The sequence below is a fragment of the Echinops telfairi genome, unplaced genomic scaffold, assembly GCF_000313985.2.
Source record: "Echinops telfairi isolate 266 unplaced genomic scaffold, ASM31398v2 ScPeMD7_25;HRSCAF=90, whole genome shotgun sequence".
In the NCBI taxonomy this organism is placed as follows: domain Eukaryota; kingdom Metazoa; phylum Chordata; class Mammalia; order Afrosoricida; family Tenrecidae; genus Echinops; species Echinops telfairi.
The window spans coordinates 14,907,835-14,931,548 of NW_022103922.1; the positions used below are offsets into that span (position 1 = coordinate 14,907,835).

Consider the following 23,714-nt stretch of genomic DNA (forward strand, 5'->3'; position numbering starts at 1 on the left):
TTTAACTAAAGATCTATGGGGTCCCAAGTATCCCATCTGAAATTTCTCAAACATGTGTTGTAATTTGATATTTCTGAGAAAACATTCTAATTGAACAAACTGATTGATAGATGTAGAGAGGTAAAGAGAGAGATGACTAGATAAGTGATAGATATCCTCCCAAAGAAGCTATAAGTCAGTAAATCGACTATCGGAGAAACACCACGTTGATCGTAATGTGGCCCACCACACTGGCATAAAGGGTCAGATGCAGACTGAAGCTGGGTGAGCCAGAGCAGCCCTCGCTGACGGGGGCCCTTCGCCAGACGACTGCAGGCAGGCAAGGCTGCTTGGTAAGATGCGTCCATTAGCAGGTTAACGTGTGGTGCATGGTTTTGCTGCGATGTGGTTTTGTTTGGACCACTCTCCCAAGTGTCAAATGGGCCATCATAGACCACATGCTGGACACTTCAGACCAACAGTGTTCTTTTTCGCTTTTCTTATGCAAATCCCAACTCTCTCTCTTCACCTTTATTTAAGATAGGCAGTAGGACTATCCTCTTGCCGCTGTCCCCCCTCCAACAGAAAAGAAATGACCTTAAATACATACTAACTGACCACTACAGACATACAGCAATAATTAAGTATCAGAGAAATGAGCAGGGTACTCATTAATATTGAATTAATTTCCCTCCAATTACTAAAAATAATATCAATTTAATCCTGATTGCCTATTGAGAATGTGGACAAACATTACTAACATTTACAAAATGCCTGCACAGAATGTGCTAGACCGGCTTGGAGGCTAAGAACTTGAGTCTGGCCAGGTTATTTGACAAAAGTCTCTCTCCTCATGGGACATCTTTCAATAAATACACTTTCTAATAAAGTGAAATGTTAAAAGTGATGATGTAGGTGGGGGGAAATTAAATAATTCAAATAGAAATCACCCATTCACCAGATTTCCACGGTAGATCTCTGTATGGAAAGTAATTCTTAGGAATTGTGCTTGGCCTATGGAACAGTCCTGACACAGTAAAATTCCCATAGAGCAGTGGTTCTCACCCTGTGGGTCGTGACCCCTTTTGAGGTGGGAGGAGGGGGATAGGGGGTGTCAAACAACTCTCTCACAGGGGTCACCCAATTCATAAGAGTAGCAAAATTATAGTTATGAAGTAGCAATGAAAATAATTTTAAGGTTGGGGGTGTGGAGTTGAGGAGTCACCACAACATGAGGAACTGTATTAAAGGATCCTGGCATTAGGAAGGTTGAGAACCATTGCTATAGTTGACAGGTAAAATTCATTTACATGTAAGATTATTTGAGGAACTGTTAATATGCTTGACATAAGTCTGTGTTCCTAATAAAGATTTTGCATTAAGTAATACTCAATAGGCTTATCATCTCAGTTTCTGCCGTCAGGATTTATTTTAACACATTATACCTACATAATGCTTTTTATTTACATAGAAAATATCCTAGGTTTCAACAACACTGCATTGTCGACTAAATATCACGCTGTAGAAAAGAATTTTCCGCTCCAAATAGAATCAAATTTAAAACACTAGGTACAGAATTGGGCTCAAAAACTTAAGTCTGGAAAAAAAAACAAACTTAAGTCTGCTAAACTGAGGAACAATTCTTGTTTTTGTAACAGTTTATGTCTAAGTCAAAAGGAATTGCAATGCAACCACTGAAATCCTGATTAGACAAAAATATCAAAATTTGACCCTCTTGCTTTTCAGTATTCTCTCTGATCTCCATAACCCCCCTGCGCCTGCCTGCACTCCGTGTACTCTGCAGCCATGTTGGAATAGCCAGCCTTTCCCCCAAAGGATTCCGCACCCGTCAATGGACAGTTGAAATGGCAGTTTGGGCATTATCAGGGGCCCCAAATCATGTTCTTTTTCAATGATCTTTCTGTCTGAGGAGCAAAAAGACTGCTGTAGGGGCAAGGTCAGGGTTGTAGGATAGATGGGGTAATGTTTCCCAGTGAAATCCACACAGGACAGTGCATTTCCTGGGAGACTAGAGCGTAAGAAGCAATCTGGCCCAGACCCTACAGATACATATATGTATATCGTGTATATAAACATATATGTGTATCGCAATGCTAGTATATTAAAGGCGCTGTTAATTCTCCCGGTGATTAACTAGTGCCTCCTGGGGCACTCTGCTTAGGTTTTGCACATTTTCGGAGAGAAAGGACTTGGTATGGCAGATGAACTGGAGCATCGGTCACTGATTGGCTCCTAGCTACCCATGAAGAATGGGCAGGCTCCCTGTTCTCTGGGGAAACAACAATGAAAAAGGACTCGGCACAACTTCGTCTCATCATGCAGTTTTCGATTTTATTTAAACTTCTTCCCAAGAAGCCCCAGGGATTGTCCTGTAACCTTTGAGGAAAACCTGCCAGGATCGACCCTTTGAAATCCCCCCAAACTGCCACCATAACTTCTGAACTGGCCTTTCTGCTTGAGTTTACCTGGACCAGCAGATCCCCTCAGAAGCCACCATTCTCACTGGACCTTGCTCCAATCACATCCAAGACGTGCCTCTAGGGACCCTTCAGTCCACAGTGGTTTTCATTTGCTTTGATCTTGCTTTAAAAAGTGCTGGAAACTCACTGAGACAGTTGGTCTTCAGATAATGTTTTTAGCACCCAGCCACCCAAAAGCATGCTGTGTTGCCTTAAAACGGAAACTCTTTAAGCAAGTGAGATCCCCAATGCAGTAAGCTCTCACCTCAATGGCAATTCTATGGCCTGCTTCCACTACTTTCTGGACTTAAGTCAGTCTCTTCATTCATAAGGGTTGAACATCTTTGAAATGCTTGATCCAACTAACAGCTGTTTGTTTGTTTTTTATGTGGGGCACCATTTTCCATAAACTTGTTGCAAAATTTCCATGTTTGGGGAAGATGTCCACTTGGGTTTTGTTAAAAATTTGATAGTAAACCTGACTGATTTCAAAAATTGGTTCCCACCCACTATCCCCAGGGTATAAAAAGAATCGTTTTGTGAAAAACAAGGCATTCAGGCAAGACCACGACAAGTGTATGACTGAGATAACTTGTCTGCGGCCATCTGTTGATCGCAGAGACACGGGAAGCATGCTTGTATAGGTAGGAACCGGAACCTGTATAGGTAGGAACCGGAACCCCCGTGGCCAGACTTTCTGACTTACTCGCGTCCAGACTCTTAGGATGATCTGATGCACGCAGATCCCACAAAACCGCCCACAAACATAAACCATTTTCATTTTTCAGTGGAACAGCCCTACCGCTATGAAGGTATATTCTGTCTAGAAAAGTCAGGCAAAATGACATTAAAATAAGTATGCCTGCAATCACAAAGTCAAACACAAGTTGAAAGAAGTAAGATTCTCTTCCTGCGAGCTGTGGACAAAGGGGAAGGCTGAAACCGTGGAAACAGGTAATAAAGGAAGGTGCCCTGGTGGCACAAGTTAAGGACTTGGCTGCGGACCAACAGGTTGGTGTATGGCATTCACCCGGTGGTATCACGGGTGTCAGACCTGGTGTGGCCATCTGCTCCTGTGAGGTTTACGACCCTGAGAATCCAAGGGGGCAGTTCTACTGAGTCACCCTGGGGTCATTGTGAGGAGTCGACAACTCATGGGCACTGAAGCACAGTTTCTACTGCAGATGTTCGGGGGCTGGTGGGAGGGGAGCGGGGACCCGCAAAGTCTGTGGAATGAGAGCTGGTTCCTGGCTCACTCGAAGGAGCATGTCTCTGGCAAACAAAGATGGGGACAATCTAGGGTCCCACAAAAGGCTGCATGGGGAAAAGACCTATAATCCAGGCACCCCAGATTTGGGCCATTATCCTCTCCCGCACTACATTCACATAATCATGAAAGTAGCTGGCAGGCCCAAAGAATCAATATCGTTTGTAGCTTCTGAGTAAAGGCCTGTTTGCTCGCATGAAGGCTCTCCACGGTTACTCACAGGGCCTTTCGTTAAATGCCCCGCAATCAGCTTGGAGAACAAAAGAGAGAAGGGAAGCGAAATGTCCTGTTTTGCTAGACTCAGTAAACAGACTGATGTCCTGCTAATTGTCCCTCGTGATGACAAGTTTTCAGATGTTCCAATAAATCATTAAATTGTAAACAGAGTGATCAACACAGGCAAATTTACATTTTCACTTTTCTTTTTTTTTTTAAAGCATACAATGACCGTCAGGGTTAAGACCTTGAAAGGTCTGGTCCATCCTCCTTCCTCCAGACAGACCCACAGAAAAAGATTAAAAATGGGAAGTGTGCAGGGGTAAGGGAATCTTAAAACGAGTAATACTCCAATATTAATTCAGAAACGTTTAGATTCATGGGATTTTAAATTTTCATTTTACTATTACTGTTGGCCATGGAACAAATAACAGGACCTCTGTGTGAATCTGGACCATCACTGCACCAGCACCAGACTGAGAAGGACGTTTGCGTGATAAAATGCAACTTCAAGATAAGAAGAAAAAAAAAAGGTTCCAGATTGTCCTAGTAGCTTAAAGACGTCTCATGGCCATTTCTGAAACGCATGCTTAGTGATATTAAATTGAATTGGATGAAATGGGCATGTACAGTTGATAAGCTAACCCAAACATTTAAAAAACTAATTGCTGTCAATTGACTCACAGCCCCCCCATTGTGTGAGAACGAAGCCCTTCACTCTCTAGGATTTTCAAGACGGCCATGTCTTTCTTTACAGTGCTCTGGGTTGACTTCAGTTCGCGGTCAAGTGCATGCCCCGCGTCACCCCCAGGAATCCTTACTGACCATAGCCACAAGAGAATCACTAAGAAAGTAAAAGTTTTACTAGGAGGATACTCTCGCTTATAAAATCTCCAAATTTCAAGGGAACTTGGAGATCATGAAGTTCAACCTCATCATTTTCTTTTCCAAGATAAGGACACAGTCAAGCAAGATTGAAGGACTTGCCCAACCTGAGACATGCTCTGTTCATGTCTGGCTGAGAACCCCTGGGCTTTGGACTCCCATCCCTGATCCTCACCCACTATACCAAGTGACCTGTCATTGCTCCTAGTCTACCTTATCCTTTAATTGCAGCCCACGAATATTCAAGGCTAAATGATCTCTATAACCATGATTTTCAAGTGTAAGTTTCCATTAGACATAACTTCACTTTCATCTGCATTGGAATAGCTTATCTGACAGTATTCTTTTCTAACCAGGAAAAGATAACTGAATAAATGACTAATAATAAAAGATAGATCATGGAAGGCTTTTTTTTCCCTCAAGAAAAGCAAACAAAAAAGCTAAACATTTGCATGGCTATTATTTTGACTGAAACTTCCTTTAGCCCTGTTTCCTTTCCAGCTTGCATATGTGAAAAGTGACCTCTTATCCATGTACATACCTACTGAGAAGTCATGTGACGTCAACCGTCAATTATGATAACAGACACAATAAGAACAGCCTAGTGGCGATAGCCTGCTTCCTGGCTTTATTGAAAAGCTTTGTTGATAGTCCATCTGTACTATTTCAATTGCTTGCCTTGAATAAAAGACTACTCTTCCAGTGATTTTAATGTACCAAGATTTAGCTTTGCCATTTATCAAAACAGATATTATAAAGGGATTTTAACTAATATCTTAGTTAAAAGAAGTTGTTGGGTTTTTTAAAAAAAACCTTCAGGTGGAATGCCTTTATAAGGTTTTTCTCCTTTTAATGGACATTTTCAGTGTTATGAAAATACTTCAAAATTTTACTTTAAAAATTTTATTTCCTCCCTTTCCCCGCACCGCTAAAAACTATTTATCAAGAAAAAAACGCCAACATTGGAATGACTTCCAATAGCCCAGTGATTGATAGGGTAGTTACAGGGTTATATAGTCATGCAAAAGACGTCACATGCTGAAGCCGGAGCACCAGTAAAAACATGCAAGTGTGATAAACAATGCAAGACCCGAATGACCAGGCCACACATTCATTAGCTCTAACTCTGGGTGCATGTATAGGCAGTAGATGATAACTTCAGGATTATGGAAATAATGCCTTAAATCTTAGAAACTCGGCTCACGTGACTTTGCTGTCTTCGCTACCTTCCATGATCCAATCTGAAAATGTTGAGTATCAAAATGTAATATGCACTTCAATCGCTATCTTGAAGCTCACCCTTTTCTATTTATCAAGAAGCATCTTTGCTATCAACTTTTATTTTCAACTTGCAATGAGGTTTTTCAATGTTTGTATTCATGTGTGATAATAAAGTTGTATGCTCTTATTAGGATCCCGTAATCAAATATAATGGTGATAATTCACTAGGTCCTCTTCTTATATCACCAAACTTTCTACAGCAGCGATAAAGGGAGGTCTAGAACGAGCACAGTCATTATGGGGTTAGCTAAGGAATAAGTGTCGACTCAAGTAAGTTGTCCCATTACCTATTTATACGTCAATTGTTAGACAGGCTTATGTAATCATGTTTGGATGTCCTAAGCAACCCTCACCCAAACTCTGAGAGCGAATGTGCATTTTCTTAAGGAGACGATGCGGGGAGATGTGGCTCTTTCATCGCCTATGGTGATGCTCATACCCAGGGTGTTCAGGAAGTACAAGGAGGAAAGGGAACTGCCCTTCGCTAAGCTTCTGTGAGGTAAGCTGGAGTGGAAGTGCTCTGCGTCTCTGGAAGAACTCCAAACCATAAAATCACATCTCTCGACAGCAACTGAGAGCTCTGCTTGTCAAAGCAATGCCCAACAGCTCTTCAACCCCCCACACCGTCTTCCACTAGATCAGTCAAAGAAGAGTGAAGCCCACATTGAAGTTCTGATTGTAAGATGTTCCCCTGCCTAAAGTGAACGCATCAGCTTAGCTCCAATTCCCAAGGCAGTTCTCAAGACTGAGTTATAAAAGGGCGATTGTAAAATGCAGTCCTGATTTGTCAATGACTATAGCTGGTTATCAATGATTGGTTTCAATGGAAAACTATCAGTTGCTGTGCCTTCACCTTTTTAAAGTATTCTCCATGAGTATAGGATTTAATTATTAAGCTTGACATGAGATAACATACCTACAATGATGGGTGAGATGACAGTGTCAGGGGAAAAAACCAACTAGAGTTTGAAGACAATTAGCAACCAGTAGTCATCAGCAACAGCCATTATGAAAAGTAGCACAAAGTGTATAATGACGAATCACAACTGCATGTGTGCCAAGTTGATGGGCACGAAAGCATATACTTTAGTAAATTCATATTTGACTGTGGGAATTGATTACATTAACAGGAGATTTAGAGGGTTCATTCCAGTGTTTTCTATCGATGTTTAAGAATGCCACCATCCTTGGGAATTAGAAATGGCCACACTGAAAGGTCTTCACATGTGCCATTTTATGGAAAGATTATTTATGAGAGTCAAAATTATTCAACCATTTAAAATTTATTGTTAACTCTAATTTATGTCGGCTATATTAAAGTTCCTTTCTAGGGAAAAAATACCACTTAACAATGCACATCAATACTTTTCATAACCTAAACGGATAAATCTTTATAAAACAGTTGCCAACGAAGTGAAGAATGTACCTGGTGACAATATTTATTCTTAAAGGGTCATGTGTTATAAAGGCGATGGAGAATGTTTCAAAGACCGCTCCGGGAATAAAACCATTGCCTTTCTCATTTTGAATTTCTCCTCGCTAATATAAAATGATGGATTGCCTTTATTTCATGTACCCCTTGATTTTCCTTTTCATTCATCATTGAGTGGCTTGAAACCAAATGCATTTAGAACCTGCCTCCAGAAGAGTGGTCTCTTTTAAATCTTTGTAAAGTAATGAAAGGACACAGTAAATCAATCTCATTTCTGCCGTAGCCAAGGATAACCTTGACTCCACTGAAGTCTTTTAAACTATTTCTATTTCTGCTCTGACTTCCCTGAGTAGTAGTAAACACAAAAATTCATGTCCATGATACTTTTCAAAATGAGAGAAGAAAAGCAGCAGGCTTTGAATTGGTGCCTTATTTTAACATACATGTAAGATATAAGATGCACATGAAAATGATTCTCTGCATGCCTCAAAACTGTTGCTCATGATGAATTTGGCCTAATCGGGCATCTTTCACTCAAAAAGTAGCATTGTCGAGAGAGCACACGGCACCATGTTTAAAATTGACCTTTACTTTCTTTGCTATGAAGTGTACAGCTTATTCTGCTGAAGATCGCTGCACATCCTATCTCGCAACCACATTTCACGGAACAAAATGTATTTCGGTCATAAGTGGTCCTCACTTGGCATCGCCTCCTTCAACAACAAGGGCTGTTCTTTATTGGAAAACAGTGTGGAGTTCTGCAACTCATTTTCTTCTATTAAGATTTGCTCGCAACTCTACATTAAGATTCATAGGCTAGCTCAGTTGTCCTGATTTATCTTTAGATATGTGGAAGGAGAAGAATTTTTAAATTAATTGTTGTTTTGCGATCATAATTACATGCATGCCCAAAGCTGTCATGGATTAGGGCGGGGAGAGGAGAAGATTACTTCAAAATACACAGAATTGGCTATAATCTTCTAAATGTGGTTTGGGCTAAAGGTTTAAATAGTGGAGTCACTTTTTTATGAATTAAAATCTAGAAATTAAAGCTATGCCATAAAGACTAATGCAAATACCATGACAAAAATATTTCTCAAAATATGTGGAATGATTTTTAAAAGAACAAGTAAACCTATATACCCTACATGTATTAAAAAACAACAACGAACACATACATTTGTCAAGCAGAACCATATTATAGTAATTATAACACATTTCATATTACAGCAATTTTAGAGCAACATGCCAGAGAAATATGTTGAAAAGCCAATGGCTGGCGAAACCACTAATTATTATTTGGTATTTTCATAACTGTGTACAGATGTTTTCAGTTAGTTCTCACTCTTTTGTTTTGTTTTGTCTTGCTTTTTTAAAAACTGGCAAAATGTCAAGTATCTTGAATAAGCTATCATCTTTATGATTTTTCTCTGAACTCTGCATGTGGTGACCTTTAATATATGCAGTCGGCCACCTTGGCCAGCGACTGGGAAGGCCTTGGGAATTCCCAACTGGGCTGGGAAGCACATTTAAAGTGGCCACAAGAAGCAGAGCTCTGTGGATAAGTCTGGAAAGAACGACAGAAGCAGGCATGAGGCCCTACAGTTTTAGTACATGTACAAGCGGGCTTCAAAAAGTTCGTGGAAATAGTGAAACTAAAAGATAATAGAATTTTGCAACGAACTGTTTGAAGTCCCGTTATAAAAAGTCATCCAGCCCTGCAATACATAAACAACACATAAATGAACACCAAGTTAGTTCATGCCAACTTTTTGTCAATATAACCCACTCTTCCCACTATGATGGTGCATGACATTCATTGCTAACTGCTATAGCAAAATGTGAGAGCCAAATATAGGCATCATGCAATATTTTAAAATTCTGAAGTGTTGAGAATTCTTTCCTGGGATTTTTGTACTGGTGTGGCCCATGATTTTTACAGTGGCTAATTTATTTATAAGCCACCATTAATCTGAGCTGTATATTTCACAGTTTGGGTAAACACTTCATTTGCATTGAGTTTACAGCATTAATGAGATGTGAAATGTAAAATGCTACTTGAAACATAAATGATGTAAGAAAGCAGAACCAAAAAACAAAACAAAACAAAAAGTGCTTGGTCACATCTGAAATCAGCAAACTCATTTAAACCAATTGAATTCGGAAGGATGCGTAGCCTGAGATGTTGGCTTCCTAACTCATCTTCTTGGACGAAGACGCAGAAATGAAGGGCAACACATCTGGACATCATGAAAGAACTCAAAAATTCAAAATAGGCACTGCTTCTATTCTAACTGGCTCTCAAATCAGACTTCAGCACTTGTCTTTGAAAACTATAAGCTAGCGCTCCTCACCAGTAGAGAAGATGGAAAAATACCCTTTGGTGGAAATACTACAGTTCACAGATGATACAGATGGAAATAGACAAAAGCCAATTTGAGAAACCCTGTTCAGAGAGGCGAGAAACAAAGGAAAAATGAGAAGCTCTTTCGGAAAATGAAAATGATCAATTTCTGTCTTGTAAGCCCCATGAACCCCCTTCTGAGTCCAGAGCTGAGAGGCAGCGTGGAGAGAAGCACTGTGCGGAAGCAGAGCTACCCCGGTACACCTGGGTGAAACGTGCCCACCTGTTGCTGATGTAGGAAGGATGGGTCTCTTGGGCTTAGTCCCACATATCGATTGGCTTGAGATGTGCCTGAGGCTGTGTAGGCTGATTAAGGAAGAACAAAAACAAAGATAAAAATTGTGAACTCCAGAACGAACACCCTGTCCATGTATAAGAAACCCAGAGAAGTAGGATTCGGAACAACAACACAAACTTAGGGGGGGGGGTTGTCTCCACTTCTCTTTTGTCTGAGTGCATATCACGTGACAAAAAAGAAATGGTGGCTGACTTCCCATCAACCAATTTACCCCCAACATAAAGAATTGATCCAGGAAGCCACACTCCATTGTGTGCTATGGCCATCTCACTAGTGTGCTCTGGTTAGGGCCCTACAGAAAAATACCAAGGGATGGCTGAACAGGGAGGCATTCTCCCGTTCTACCTTCTCCCCCCGACATTTGTTGTCTAATAATGGGATAATCAATGATGGTCTGTGATCCTGAACGTACTAGTGGACTATGTACAAGTTGGTCAGGACAAAGTGAAAGTTGCGTTTTGGTCTTTGGGGTTTGTTGTGGTTTTTTGTGTTTTGTTTTTTAATAATGAGATTTAAACAGATGTGCTTGATGACAGTAATGAAAACTGCTTCACTTAAGAAGACAGAAAATCTAGCATGAACTACTTGAAACAAGAGCCCATCTTTCGTTGTAGGATGTGGCCTGAAAGAACCGAGTGCTGTATTGAATGTGAAAATGACCTGAAGTTTGATAGAGACGATTCATACAGAAAAGGAAAAAAAATAATAATAATAATTTTTTTTTTTTTGTGCTTTCCATAAGCACAAGAAACCCAATTTCTTGTGACCGGAAGGGACTGATGACATTAAAAAAAGAAAAAAGATTTTGCCACCAGGCAGTAAATGCCTATGGTGACCACTAACAAAATGTTTCCATTGCTAAGGTCTCGCCCTGAAAGTACTTTCTGGTGCAAGTGCTTTTGGCTACAGAGTGAATCTTTTCAAGGAAAAGGTTCTCTCGGTTACTAAGAGTTGCCCTTTCTTTATGAAATGAATGCATCTGATGGGCCTATTTTTCCCCAGTCCCACCCGCACAGCACTGTGCAGTTCCAGTGGCCTGCTTTGGAAGCAGCAGCACTGCATTTGACCCTATAACTTACAGCTATCATTCAGAAGAAAGTTAACATGCTTTGCTTGAAACTATTAATGAGGAACCCAGATATTCCTTTTTAATTGACTTTTTAAGAAAATCAATTTATTAGTTTCGCCATGTGCGTGTGAAGGATGGAGTTAGCTGAATTTTTTTAAGGCCAATTTCTTAAAAATAAAACAAAACAAACAAACACGGCAGAGGCTCAGAATCCATCTTTTAATCACTCTTGGTACAAGAGCTTCAGGAAGGGTAGCTGTCAGCAGCAAGACACATTGGAAGTTGTGTTTTGGCTTTGAGGTTTTTTCCCCCAGGCTTATGGAAACCATCAGAGAGCATGGGGACCAGCAAAGATGGGTATCACCCATTCAGAGTGGGCACTAGACCTGTGCTGCTCTGCCTTGGCCTCCATGAAGAAGGATAGGCTTGGGCTTTGGTGCATTGTTTTGATTTGTCAGTTCAATGACCGCTTCTCCTTATCAGTGGTGTCTGGAGGGGTGGAACTACACCAGACTCTGTTTAGAGAAAAGAGAAAGCTGTTCTCTACATTCCATTTATTTAAGAGTTCGAAATGGAAAGACGCAGGCTACTTTATACACGCAAGACCAAAAACCCAAACCAAACTCACAGCCATCCAGTCGATTACAACTCATGGCGTCCCTGTAGGACAGGATAGAATCCCCCTAAGATGGGTTTCCGAGACTGTAGCTCTTTATAGGAGTAGAAAGTCCCTTCTTTCTACTGGTGATTTTTGGTGGTTTTGAACTACTGGTGGATTTGAACTACTGACCTGGAGGTTCGCAGCCCAACTCGTAAGCACTTTACCACCAGCGTTCCTTACAATTAACACAGTCCTTTTGATGTGTCGCTTTAATATATCTGACCCTTTTCTGATCAACCTGCACGTGATCATAAATCAATTCATCGACAGGTCAAAATGAGCCAAGACTATTCGGGTCAGATGCTTCCCTGAATCTCTATTAATTTTACTTTATGAGAGTAAGCACCAGAAGGTTCTGGAGCTAGGTTTTAATCATTTGCTGCATGGTAGTCTTGCATTCATTTTTTTTTTAAGTGTGTTGTGTATGTGTGTTTTGCCGATCTGTTGTTTTCAGATTGCTTTAAAATGCTGACTTTGTTTGCCTACAGAATAAATGACAGCACTTTTAAAATTGGGACACGTTGTTTGAGTGACTATAATGTACATAGCTCAACTTTAGAACAAAAGAACTTCAGTCTTCCTGACTGGCTCTCAGGGGTAGTACAGAACCCTCCAGGTTACAAGTAGCAACGATGATTCATAGGCATTACGGACTTATTAGTCTAGAGGAGTTCATGAATTTGGGGGTGAGGGGCTGGATTCACTGTACACAGAGCACTGACCATTGTGTGTATGTGGGGGGGGGTGTAAACAGGAGTCCTTTCTAGTCTTTCACAAGCTACGAAAACAGTGGATCTTTCTAGAGCTCCACTCTTGTACAAGAGTGGGCAGGGGGAAAGCGTGAGACATATGGACCACGGACGGGAAGCATGTTGATGTCTTGGGGCCCAGCCTGTGCCACGTTCCACTTGGACACGCAAGCTCCAGTTTAGAAGCTCGTAGTGTGGGTGAAGGAAATCGAGAATCAATTCCTTGGACATTTCGGTAGATTCTCTATGAAGATGGGAGCCCATTTGGCTCAGGGGTAACTGCACTGGTGTGAACTGCTGGATTTTAAAATGTCATAGCCAGGCTAAAAAAGTGCAGGGTTGGATGAACCCTGATAGGCAAAATGATCAAAAAGTTGAAAAAAAGAAAAAAAATTCATTCTCAGATAATGAAAGTGCACAAGGCTTAGGTGGGCCTGACACTTGGCTGACCTGCACCCAATACAGTGACCTTTTCTACCAATGGCATAATCCCCATTAACGTAAACATGCAATTCTCTCACAGGGGCAACTGGTTTAGCTCTTCTCGGGAAGCACTTGATTTCTATAGGAATTCACAAATGAGTAACAATTACCTAATCTCTCTTTAAGCGATTAAAAAACAGCCCTTGTACACTGTGTTATGTTATTCCAGTGCAATTTAGATGTACACCTGGAACAAGCAGGCGTGGCTGGATTATTTTTGCCGTGGTTGTTTACTCCAACAAGTAAGCTTCTCCCTTATCAAATGGGATGCACTGATTGGACTTTGATAAGAGAGAGCAAGCGCTAGGCGGGCTCCAGGCATGCCTGCCAGTTCTACATAAATGAGAAATCTCCATCTGGTCGGGTAGCTGGAAAAGTTGCTGTGTTTCCCACCTTGGATCAGACATCCAATGGCACCTTCGATGGACATTTCTCATTTCCTACAGAAATACTTACTGGTTTCTGTAGGTGAAGCTGCCTCACCTTCAGTGGATGTAGTGATGGGTTTAGTATCTGTCATGGTCAGGGTCACAGGTCGCACTGCACTGGGATGGGGAGAGGGTGCCAAGACAGGAGTGAAATGGCCAGGCATTTTCCCTACTACTTGACCACTGCTGTTAAGCTACAAAACAAAAACAGAATGCCAGGTGAAACAATCCAAAAGGCAGTCAGGCATCTTGTCCAACCACTCACTCGACTCCGCTCACTCCGCCTCGTCCACCCTGCACGCCGGAGTACAACACCCCACCGCTCCAGGGCTCAGTCTGAGCAGTCAGCCACTGGTTAGCAGTAATCAGAACCCACAGCATTTCAGAAAGGGTCTCATCTTCAAAGCAGTCTCCCTAGGTTAACTGGTCTTGACCGCACTTCCGACAATCAGGCCCACGGGGTCCTTTTTGTATTTGTAGGTTAGACAGCTCAAGTGAAGATTTGAATGCTTAGCCCAAGGCTAGAACGGGAAGCCTGACGGAAGCTGGCGGCCGTGAGAAACCCAGAGAGCTTTCTTTTGCTCTGCTCTTCATTCTGTACGAGTCCATTGGTTGGGGCTTCTGGGAAAAGCTTCCCCTCAATGATGATGGTGCTGACAGAAGGGAAGACAAGACTGTCAGGAGATTGCACACATCAAATGCTATTGTTTACCCTCAAGGCCCATTCTTGGGCATTCAGAAAACTCTAGCTCTCTCTCACATGCAAGCAGGCTCAGACACACAATTTAGACAATTTAGAGTCTAGGATCCCCTGGAGCTGGTGATGATTTACTTACACAGGCAGGCAGAAGGAGATCTAAACTTCCAGCTCCTCACAATGATATAAAATGCTGAACTGGGGCCGACCTGACTCCTACAGGTAAAAGCTTTTGAGAGTAAATCACAACGTCCCGAAGTGCCACAGAGCACAATCCTAGTTACTGTGCCACTGTGATTCATGGAGAGCTCCAGCCACTACTGTGGGGATTCACTCAGAAATCCCTCTGGCCAAGGACAGAAAAGACATCATTACCTAGGCTTGAATCCCTGCTGACGTATGGAATTTACGTGCTAGAAGACAACATCTTGGAAGAAGTGCTAGAATATATTTCCTAGACAGAGAAGGCTCACTTTTCATGATGCCCCTATGGAGATTTTCCACCGAGTTGGGTTCCTAGGCGTTTGCTGGGACTTTCTTCGCCACAAACCGTTGGTCCCTATCACCTACACTGTTCAAAGCAAAGGGGCAAAAGGAAGGAAATGATTTACCCAAATACCTGCACCCCAACGACAAGCAGACACTTCGGTAGAGAAAAAGACGGCCAACGAGTCACACGTCAAAGTACTGTGGCTTCGGGGCGTGAGCTGGGTCTTTGGTGGAGTTCCTCAGAAACCGCTTTATGGATTCTCGGAATAAAGTGGACTTCCGGAATACCCTGATGCTTCATCACGTGCAATTTTAGGGATTCAACATTATGTCAGGAAAACTGACCGCGGCTGCCCCCTGCGGAGACCTATGGGAGCGTTCTATCTTACACCAATTTTATTTAAAGTAGTCCATCGACCAGCACACTGCCTGACTATAAATTGTACAGCAGCACTGGCATTAATCTCCGAATGGCTGAGAGGCTTGACGAACTACCAAAGAGAGTGCAGGGCTGCAGGGCACGGGAAGGAAGAGCTCACTACAGGTGCGCGGAGGCTGGTCTTTTCCCGATCTCGAGCTTCAGACTAAATACCAAGAGCCCTATTCTGAAAGACGGAGGGATCGGGGTGAGGTAGAGCTGAAAAAATCTAAGCAGATATAATGTTCCTACAAAAACAAAGGTGAAGTTCAATACAAAGACTCTTTTTTGTGTGCTTTCAAGAGAAAAATGCAGCCTGTTTCTTAAGCAGACCATCCACTTCTGGTCACACCTGACTGCTTTATCGGGCCTCCTCCAAAAAAACCCAAAAAGATCTCGTTTTATCACTGGGGCGACACGCCGCAGGACAAAATGTTGCTGGAGGCAGTGTTTTCCAAAACACTTTTGGAGCAGACCTACCTGAGAGGCCTGGAAGAGGCGAGGCATCACAGTGATTTCTAGAAAACACCGCCGCCCCAGAGGAAAAGAGCCTGCCTGTGCTGGGAGAAGGGAATGACCCCCCACAAGCACTGGTGTGTCCTCCATTTGGTGATAATAAAAGGGAGAAGATAAAGAATTCCCACACCCATGCAGAGACAGTTTTTGAAATCTGGGGGTCAGGGAAAAATGGGGAAATTATTATTTTTTGAGTTTTCTACTTATTTAAACAGATGAAGTTCCACTGTACCCTGGTAAGGAGATTTATAGATGAACTTTCTGACTGCAGGTATGCAGAAAAGTGTACCCCAAAATGAAGTGCATCGACAGAGTCTCTGAACAGCTTTTCTCACTCGGTACACTGCTCTCGTTACACAAAACCCTGATAAGGGGTATTTTGTGGTTGCTGTTTGGGGTCTTTTGTTGTTTGTTTTGTTTTTTTGGGTTTTTTTTTGAGGGTAAGCTGTTCTTCTGAGAAGCCAATCTTTACCTTGAACATGTGAAGACAAAGTGAGACAATATAGGCAGATTATCACCTAATATGCCCTCTTAACTTATAAAGAAATTGAAATGTACTTAAAACAAGCAGTGAATAATTAAAGAAATGCATAACACTAAGGGCCTGATTTTAATTTGCATAATTTTTCCCCTAACAGTGCCTAATTAAGACATCAGTTTAAAAAAAAAAATCCAAGGGAACGCTAAGATTTTCCACACTGAGTTAACGTTAAGGACTTTTAATGGATGCCTTAATTAGACTTTGTTATTCATGGAAATTCTACACAAATTAAAATCAGACCTTGCATGTACTGTTCCCGGCTGAGGCTAGCAAACCGCTCTGTGGAGCAAGAGACTTTTGAGTCCAGGCTCTGACAGAAAATTTTATTTCTAAGCTGACATGCTAAGGCCCCCTTCTTGTACTTATATCTCACTGTTATTAGACAAAGGTCCTCCCGCATATGAACTCGCCTTTGAAAACACCCACGGTGGGTTGAACGTCACACTCAGAATTCAGGAATACTCTAATTGGTTTAGTGTAGTTCATGGGGGCTGAAATAAGGTAATTTTTTAAGTAGCTCAAAGATTGCTGTTATTAGAACTTTCAGAGTCAGAGAAGAAACTTCTGTTTCATTTGAACAATTATATGATGTCTGAAGAGACCCCTTTCATCTCTTTTGTTTATAATTCTTAACTAATATAAACCCCCTGCCCAAAGAGTCTATTCTGATTCATAGGGATCCTACTCCGGGATTCTGAGGTTGGAAATCTTTACAGGAGTAGACAGCCTCCCTGCTTTCCCTCAGAGCTGTGGGCCGGGTGGCGGCAGCCCAAGGTCTCAATGGCAGCAGCACCAGGGATACTATGCACATCCGAATGGCCGCCACCTTAATAACTGAGCGGCATTATTAGCAGAATGTTTGTAAACATCCCCAAAGCCTGAGAAGATCTAATAAGCAGTGGACAGCAGGCTTGGACAGGCGAAGCGGCAAAGCCAAATGCCAGCCCAGTAAGATCAAAAGGACAGGAATGCTGATCTTGGATAGGACAATCATTGGTATAGACCCAGCACCGGCACAAAGACTACCTACTCTTGTCACCAAATCTCTCAGAAAGGACCTGGCCATAGAAGGAACTGCATCTCTGGCGAGTGAGAAATACCCATGAGTCACTACACTTGAACGAATCTCTGAAACTAGTGCACAATGTTTATAAAAGGAAGGGGCGGTGGAGATGCTTCTAGTACTTTCACTCATTATTAAATGTAGTCATGTCTGTGCAAAGAATATTCAAGTAGTCATCAAACACTGAAAATGTTTACATTAGCAAAGCTTACTTTAATGCCTAATAGTTGGCCTAGCTGTACGTAGTAAGCCCTTTTGTGTGTGTTTATTTTAGCGCATACTTTGCCCCTGCCTAAAATAAGCACCGAGTCTCTGTGTCAAGCCAGGTATTTCAGAGGTGTGAACTCCAGTTCGGAGCCTTGTTGTCGGCGTACTTTCTGCATGGGCTTTCTCTTCAGCCAGGAGGGGTGGAGGGGGGGGTGTCCCAAAACATCAAACCCCAAACATCGTCACAAATATGCCCTTTGGGGCAACACACTTCCTACCTGTCATTCAGCCACACTGAAATGAGAACTGAGTCACCAAGACACTTCTGATGACGGATGCCACACAGCTTGTGGCTCTGCCAGACGTCCTGTCTGACTAACCTCCATGCCTACAGTTAGCCCCGTGCCAGATCCCTCAGGCTGTAAGCTGATTTTCTCGATCGTTTTTACCTGGCTGGTCTGCGGACTGGACGGGTCATACGACGGCACATAGTTCTTCAGCGTCTCCTGAGGATTCAGGTGGGGAGGGTATCTGATGGTCGGGTGAGAAAAGTAGCTCGCTGGGGCCGGAGGAAGGATCGCTTGTGTTGGAAATGGCAACGGTGACGGTGGGGGTGGCGTTCGAGTTGAGATGACTGAGGACGAGAGAAAAAGACGGAGAACCATTGGTTAGCGTTTTCAGGATGTAAACTCAATCCCCCGACCACAACAGTTAACTTTTACGATTGTTCCCAATGCCGGTCCTGGAGAACAAACATCATCCGAACCTCACTCCAAGGGCACTGACAGCCCTGCTTTCCAGATCCATGAATGGTTACAAAGAGTTTCTCTTGCATGAGTTATGCCACGACCAGTTAAAACATTTCTTTGAGCAGAGTGCATTTTCCCACAGTCTCCGATTATGAGTTCCCTGTCTCAAGAATCCAGACCAAGTCACAGCATGAACCAGGGAGGGAGTGCAGGATACTTTTATTTTCTATTAAGATGGAAATGGAAGTTTCATATAGTAATTAATAAGGGATAAGGTCATAATTGTTAAACCATATGCTTATGAATATTCAACATGGGACCTTGGGAATTCCTTCTCCTAATGTTTCCTTTTAAACCCTAAAGAGCTCTACTTTATAGTTACTTTCCATCCTACCTTTTTTTCGTATGTATCTTAAGAGATGTTGTTAAGATAGATCCAAGGGCAAAGCCCAAGCAAATGTAAATTAAAACCTTCACTTATCCACAAACCGCATTTTATAAAAAATAATACCATAAAAATCATACGTGCTATAAATAATGTTTCATTTTACTGAGCTTCAGTTCATCATTATTATAACCAGAATTTATTTTTTCATTTTCTAAGTATATCTCAAGTTCTAAAGATAGGGGGCAATGGTAACTATATGCTCATTATTTCTATCACGTTGAAGAAAATAATCGTATAGGCACAAAATAAGAATATCAACCAACAGGGGTAGATGTGAAGCTGGCCATTTTCTATTTACTTCTTCAAGCTAAGATAAAGGAAATTGTGAATGTTTTATGTTTCATGAGACATCTTAGCAAAGCAAACAATATGTAAAGGTCAATTCTCCGACTTTAGTAAAATAAAATCTTTTAGAATGCTTCTCACCAACTTTGTGGTTATGTACCAACCAATAAATACATTGGTCAAAATCTACCTTTTGAAAGGCTTACCTCTCCCAAACGAAAGTTTCTCAGAAGGTGTAAGAAATTAAGATTCCATATCCCTAAGTTCACATCTCTGACCCTAACTTTACTCGCTGAGTGAGCAGGGCACTCTTCCGCAGAATGCCCAGCAATGGCTGCTGGAAGGCAGACTCCTGGGCCAACCACAGATGTCCCGAACCATCAGCCCCCGGGGCAAAGCACCAGAGTGCCCTCCAAAGGTGTGTCCTATTCCATTTCTTCTCACGTTGAATTGTGAGCATACCCCACCAAGAGATGCATTTCAGAACAAAATGTATATGATTTATTAAAGCAGACCCCCCACACACACACTTTGAGCTATTTATTTAAGGCATAAATACATAAATACACAACTGAAGGTATACTTTAAGGCAATAGAAGCATCTATATAAAATTGGGTACTTTGGCGTTTCGTGTTTTCATCTCAGCTCAACTTAACCAATTCCACACACATCAGTCCATAAACAAGGTCATATATACAGCCACATCTTGGGTTCTTTGGGTTTTGAGATTGTTTTCTTTTCAATAGTTCGTGTAGGTGATGGGAATAGAATTTAAAACCATGAAAGTGATCTCCTCTCCACTGAACTGGCACCGATCACATCGGAATTCACATTCTTCACTCTGGCACTTTGCTTGAATGAGTTGCAGTTGGATTGGTAGAAAATCATATTTCAATCCAAAATCCAAGTAGCTATCATTATGCATTGAATTGTATCACCGTGAACGATAGGCTGAAATGCTAAGCCCTGTACCTGTGGGTGTGGTCTTGTATGGGGCAATAGGGTTTTTCTGTGCAGATGTTACTAATGATGATAAGTGGCCATACTAAAGGAGGGTGGGTCCTAATCCCTTCTGAGTGAGGTCTTTTAAAAGCAGAGAACGGAGAAGTCACACCGAGAGCAAGAGTCATATGACAAGCACAGCTGTATATCAAAGACTGTCAAGAAAGGGCAGGGCTATCCAAAGCTACAAGACGCAAGGACAATCTTCAGCCCTGAATTAGGACTCCTCTCTGTTCTTGAAAGCCACCTTCATTGTGGTATTTTATGGCAGCTCTAGGAAACCAAGACTTCTATCTAATCAATAATGACTATTATGATTAGACTAGTCCTTCAAAAAAATGACTAGTCCTTCAAAAATAATGAAGCAAGAAGATGTTTCCCTTCATTATGTGAAGACCCCCCTATCCATGCATACATACTTGCACGAACATATTTCTTACCTAGATGATATGATTACACAAGCTTTCTAACTGACCTCATGGCTCCAGTCTTGCTTTCTCCCTCATCTACCAATGGTTTTATTTAAAATTACATGCACCAAGTAACTGCTCCGCCAGGAGTCTCTAAAGGGTTTAACTGCCTGCAGAATAAAATCCAAATGCCTCAGCCTTCTCCTCACCTGTCTGGCCTCATCTCCAGCCACTCCTTCCCTGCATCCTAAGATGCTTGTGGGTATTTGGAGATATGGCAATGCCTTCTGGCAAGGACCTCAGGCATTGAGACAAGCTGCTCTCTTTGAAACCCCCTTCCTCCTAGCTTGTCGTTCCACACATCTAATCTCCTGCAAATATCTAGTCCAATTCAGGTGAGATGCCTAGTCAATGACTTGGCCCTCTATCTCCCTTCCAGACTAGGAATTCCTTCAGGCCAGAAACGATCTCTCCTTTGCAAGGTACCTATAATAAGCTCAAGTATGTGACAGTAAGTCTAAAAGTATTGCTACAAGACGATTGAAGCTTTTATTAAAAACAAACAAACCCAAATATGAAGCTATTATCTCGCAACAAAACCTCCGACTGGGTCCACATACTTTTGAAGGCCGAATTTCCATGACTGAGTCAGGATAGACTCAATGGCAGTGAGTGTGTTTGGGTACTTTGAACCGTCCTTGAAGATGTCTATGGTCTTCAATTCACACCACTTCAAAATGGCAGTGTGGGCATGCTCAAGGGACAAGAATCATATTCCTTTAAATATTCTTTGTGTTTGGAGAACAAGAAGACATACGAAGGGAAAAACCAGAGTGGTCAGGTGGATGGGGCAAAGTTTCAAAAACAAACATTTATTTCTCATAGGACAGCCTTGTTCCCCTCAAAGAATGTCGTGATGGAGGAAAAGTAATTGGCACAACTTTCCTGTTCTCTTTCTCACCAATACGATTGTTAATGTTCTTAATATTCCTCCCTAATAAACCCCTATGATTGTTCTGCATGCTTAGAGAACCCTTTATCATGATGATCCCTTTGGGACCCTCTTCCAAAATTAGTCACCAGAACTTTCTAAACTGACCTCTCTGCCTTACATTTAATTGACTTAGCCACTCCCCTCAGAAATCACTGATTGGATTGGGCCTTGCTCTCTGGATCATACTGGTAAGGCTGAAATTGTCCCAGTCAGAATTCATTTAATAAAATCACCTTTATTCACCTCTATCTTGCTTGAATGACTGATGGGGTATCAGATCTTTAGATCTTCATGCAATGCGTCGGGCACCCATCCAGTAAAAAGCATGTGGAGGCCAAGATCTTTGCTTAAACTTGAAAACCACTAATTGAGGGCAACCATACGATATTGGGGATCATGGTCTGGTCAAGTGGACACGACATTAGTCACGGGACACAATATAAAGGTAAATAAGAAAGCACTGCTCTGAGGGTCCAGTTTCTGGTGGACCAGAGCAGACCCCACTTTCAGAATCATCGCATCATCTGTAGAACGACAGTCTTCTTCTACTCGCTTCTGGACTTGGACAAAGTATTTTCATTCACTGAGGTGGACAGTCTTCTTGACCTTCCTTAAAATATGCCTGATCTATCTAAAAACTGTCATTTGTGGTGGGACAGCGTTCCTATAAAATTGTTGTAAAAAAAAGCTTCAATAATTGGAGAAGATGTTTGCTTGTTTAAATAGTTATATTTTGCTTCAAAATATTATATTAACCCTGACCTCAAAAATCATTTTTTTACCATCACACCCAAAAGAAGGCAGACACATATGTAAAGCCATCCATTGATTGCAAAGACACATTTAATTAACCTTCGTTTGGAATAAGCCCCTGCATGTACAAACTGGAGCCCTATAGCAATGCTTTCATATCTACCTTTGTAATAAGTGCTTCTGATGGCAGCCATTGTGTCAAATAGACCAGGCCACAATACCCAGCCTGGTGTGATGGCCCTTAATCTGTGCTCTCGTGTGACTAATATGTACTGATGTTATGATGCAATTATTGCTCGTGTTCTGTGTCATAAACACTATACACTAAGAGAGCAAGATCAGTGTGGAGTGGACCAAGTCCCATTCTTCCTTTCCTCAAGTTGTGCCATCACTCAAATCACACCCTTACTCTGATGTAAGGGGAGTTGCTTATGATTGTTTGTTTTAGCTTGCATCTGACTTGACACCATTGACCTCCAGTTCTTGGGACTTGTGCTATCAGCCTGTCGTCTGAGCTGTTGATTCTGGGATTCACCCACTTCTGTAACCCCATGAGTCAACAGCGTATTATTGTCGGATCGGGTGACTGTGGGCTTATCAGCCCCCACAGCCACAAAAATTAGGAGAAGCCTCCAATCTGACCCATGGAATTAGGACTTTCCCAAATCCATACTCATATGTGCCCTTCCCTTGAGACTGCTTCTCCAGAGGACCCAGCCTAAGCTATCTGGTACTGAGCATGCTTCTGCAGAGACAAAATGGGAAAACTGCGCTTTCTGAATTGGTTCTCATGTACGGTTAGTCTCACAGGCGCTGGGGACTCTGCCTCCGGCTCCAGGAGTAAAGAGGGTAAGGAAGCTCTGAGGAAGAAGGCAAAGGGAATAAGCAAAATACCACGAACAGATGCAGTATTCATGAGAAACGAGGCTCTAGGTTGGTTGCTATTGGAGACTTTTCTCACACATTGTCAGGATGAGAAATATAAGGAAGCTGGTTTTTGATCCTTGTGTCACTTAACAAAGTGGTAAAATAAAGGGGTGAATTCAGGGCTTCAGAATCACGGCTCAAGTGGCCCACAAAAAATCTGAATGTTGTTGCTTGTGGCCTTAAAAAAAGTCTCATTTCTTTTTGCAACAGATGTGAATTGCCCACCCCACCCCCCAAAAAAGCTCAGAGTTTTATTGAAAATGTAGTTGAGTTACAGTGCCAGTTGAATTCCCAAACCTGAGTGTTGTCTGAAGCTAAATGATTGATTGGGAAGGAATGGAAACCTGAAACTTGGGATAGGGACCTATAAACAGCCAATCGGGAAGAAGGGGTCATGGGGCCCTTACATTCCACTGAATCACTCCTGCCAACAACACTCCCCATCCCATCCCCCCCGAAGAGGTTACACATCTTTGCTAATCAATCCACTCCAGAAAAGCCATTATCCCTTTCAGTCCTATTTGATAAGATTAACCCAACTGTGCCAGGAGTGTCTTTGATGAGAGGGACACCTGGGCCATC

At 42.1% G+C, this 23,714-nt stretch overlaps 1 protein-coding gene across 7 annotated transcripts in view; it reads right to left on the reverse strand.

The window, feature by feature from the left end:
* NFIB (nuclear factor I B) overlaps positions 1 to 23,714 on the reverse strand; it is a 241,925-nt gene that overhangs the window by 18,680 nt on the left and 199,531 nt on the right. For 2 of the 7 annotated variants that reach the window (XM_004706532.3, XM_045289301.1), the window contains exons 7-9: positions 18,013 to 18,197; positions 13,661 to 13,826; positions 10,168 to 10,250 (exon numbers count right to left, since the gene is read on the reverse strand). In XM_004706532.3, coding sequence (XP_004706589.3) covers positions 10,168 to 10,250; positions 13,661 to 13,826; positions 18,013 to 18,197 — 434 coding nt within the window. The remainder of the gene's footprint in view (positions 1 to 10,167; positions 10,251 to 13,660; positions 13,827 to 18,012; positions 18,198 to 23,714) is intronic. The other 5 variants (XM_045289302.1, XM_045289303.1, XM_004706535.3 and 2 more) reach the window with 3 other exon arrangements.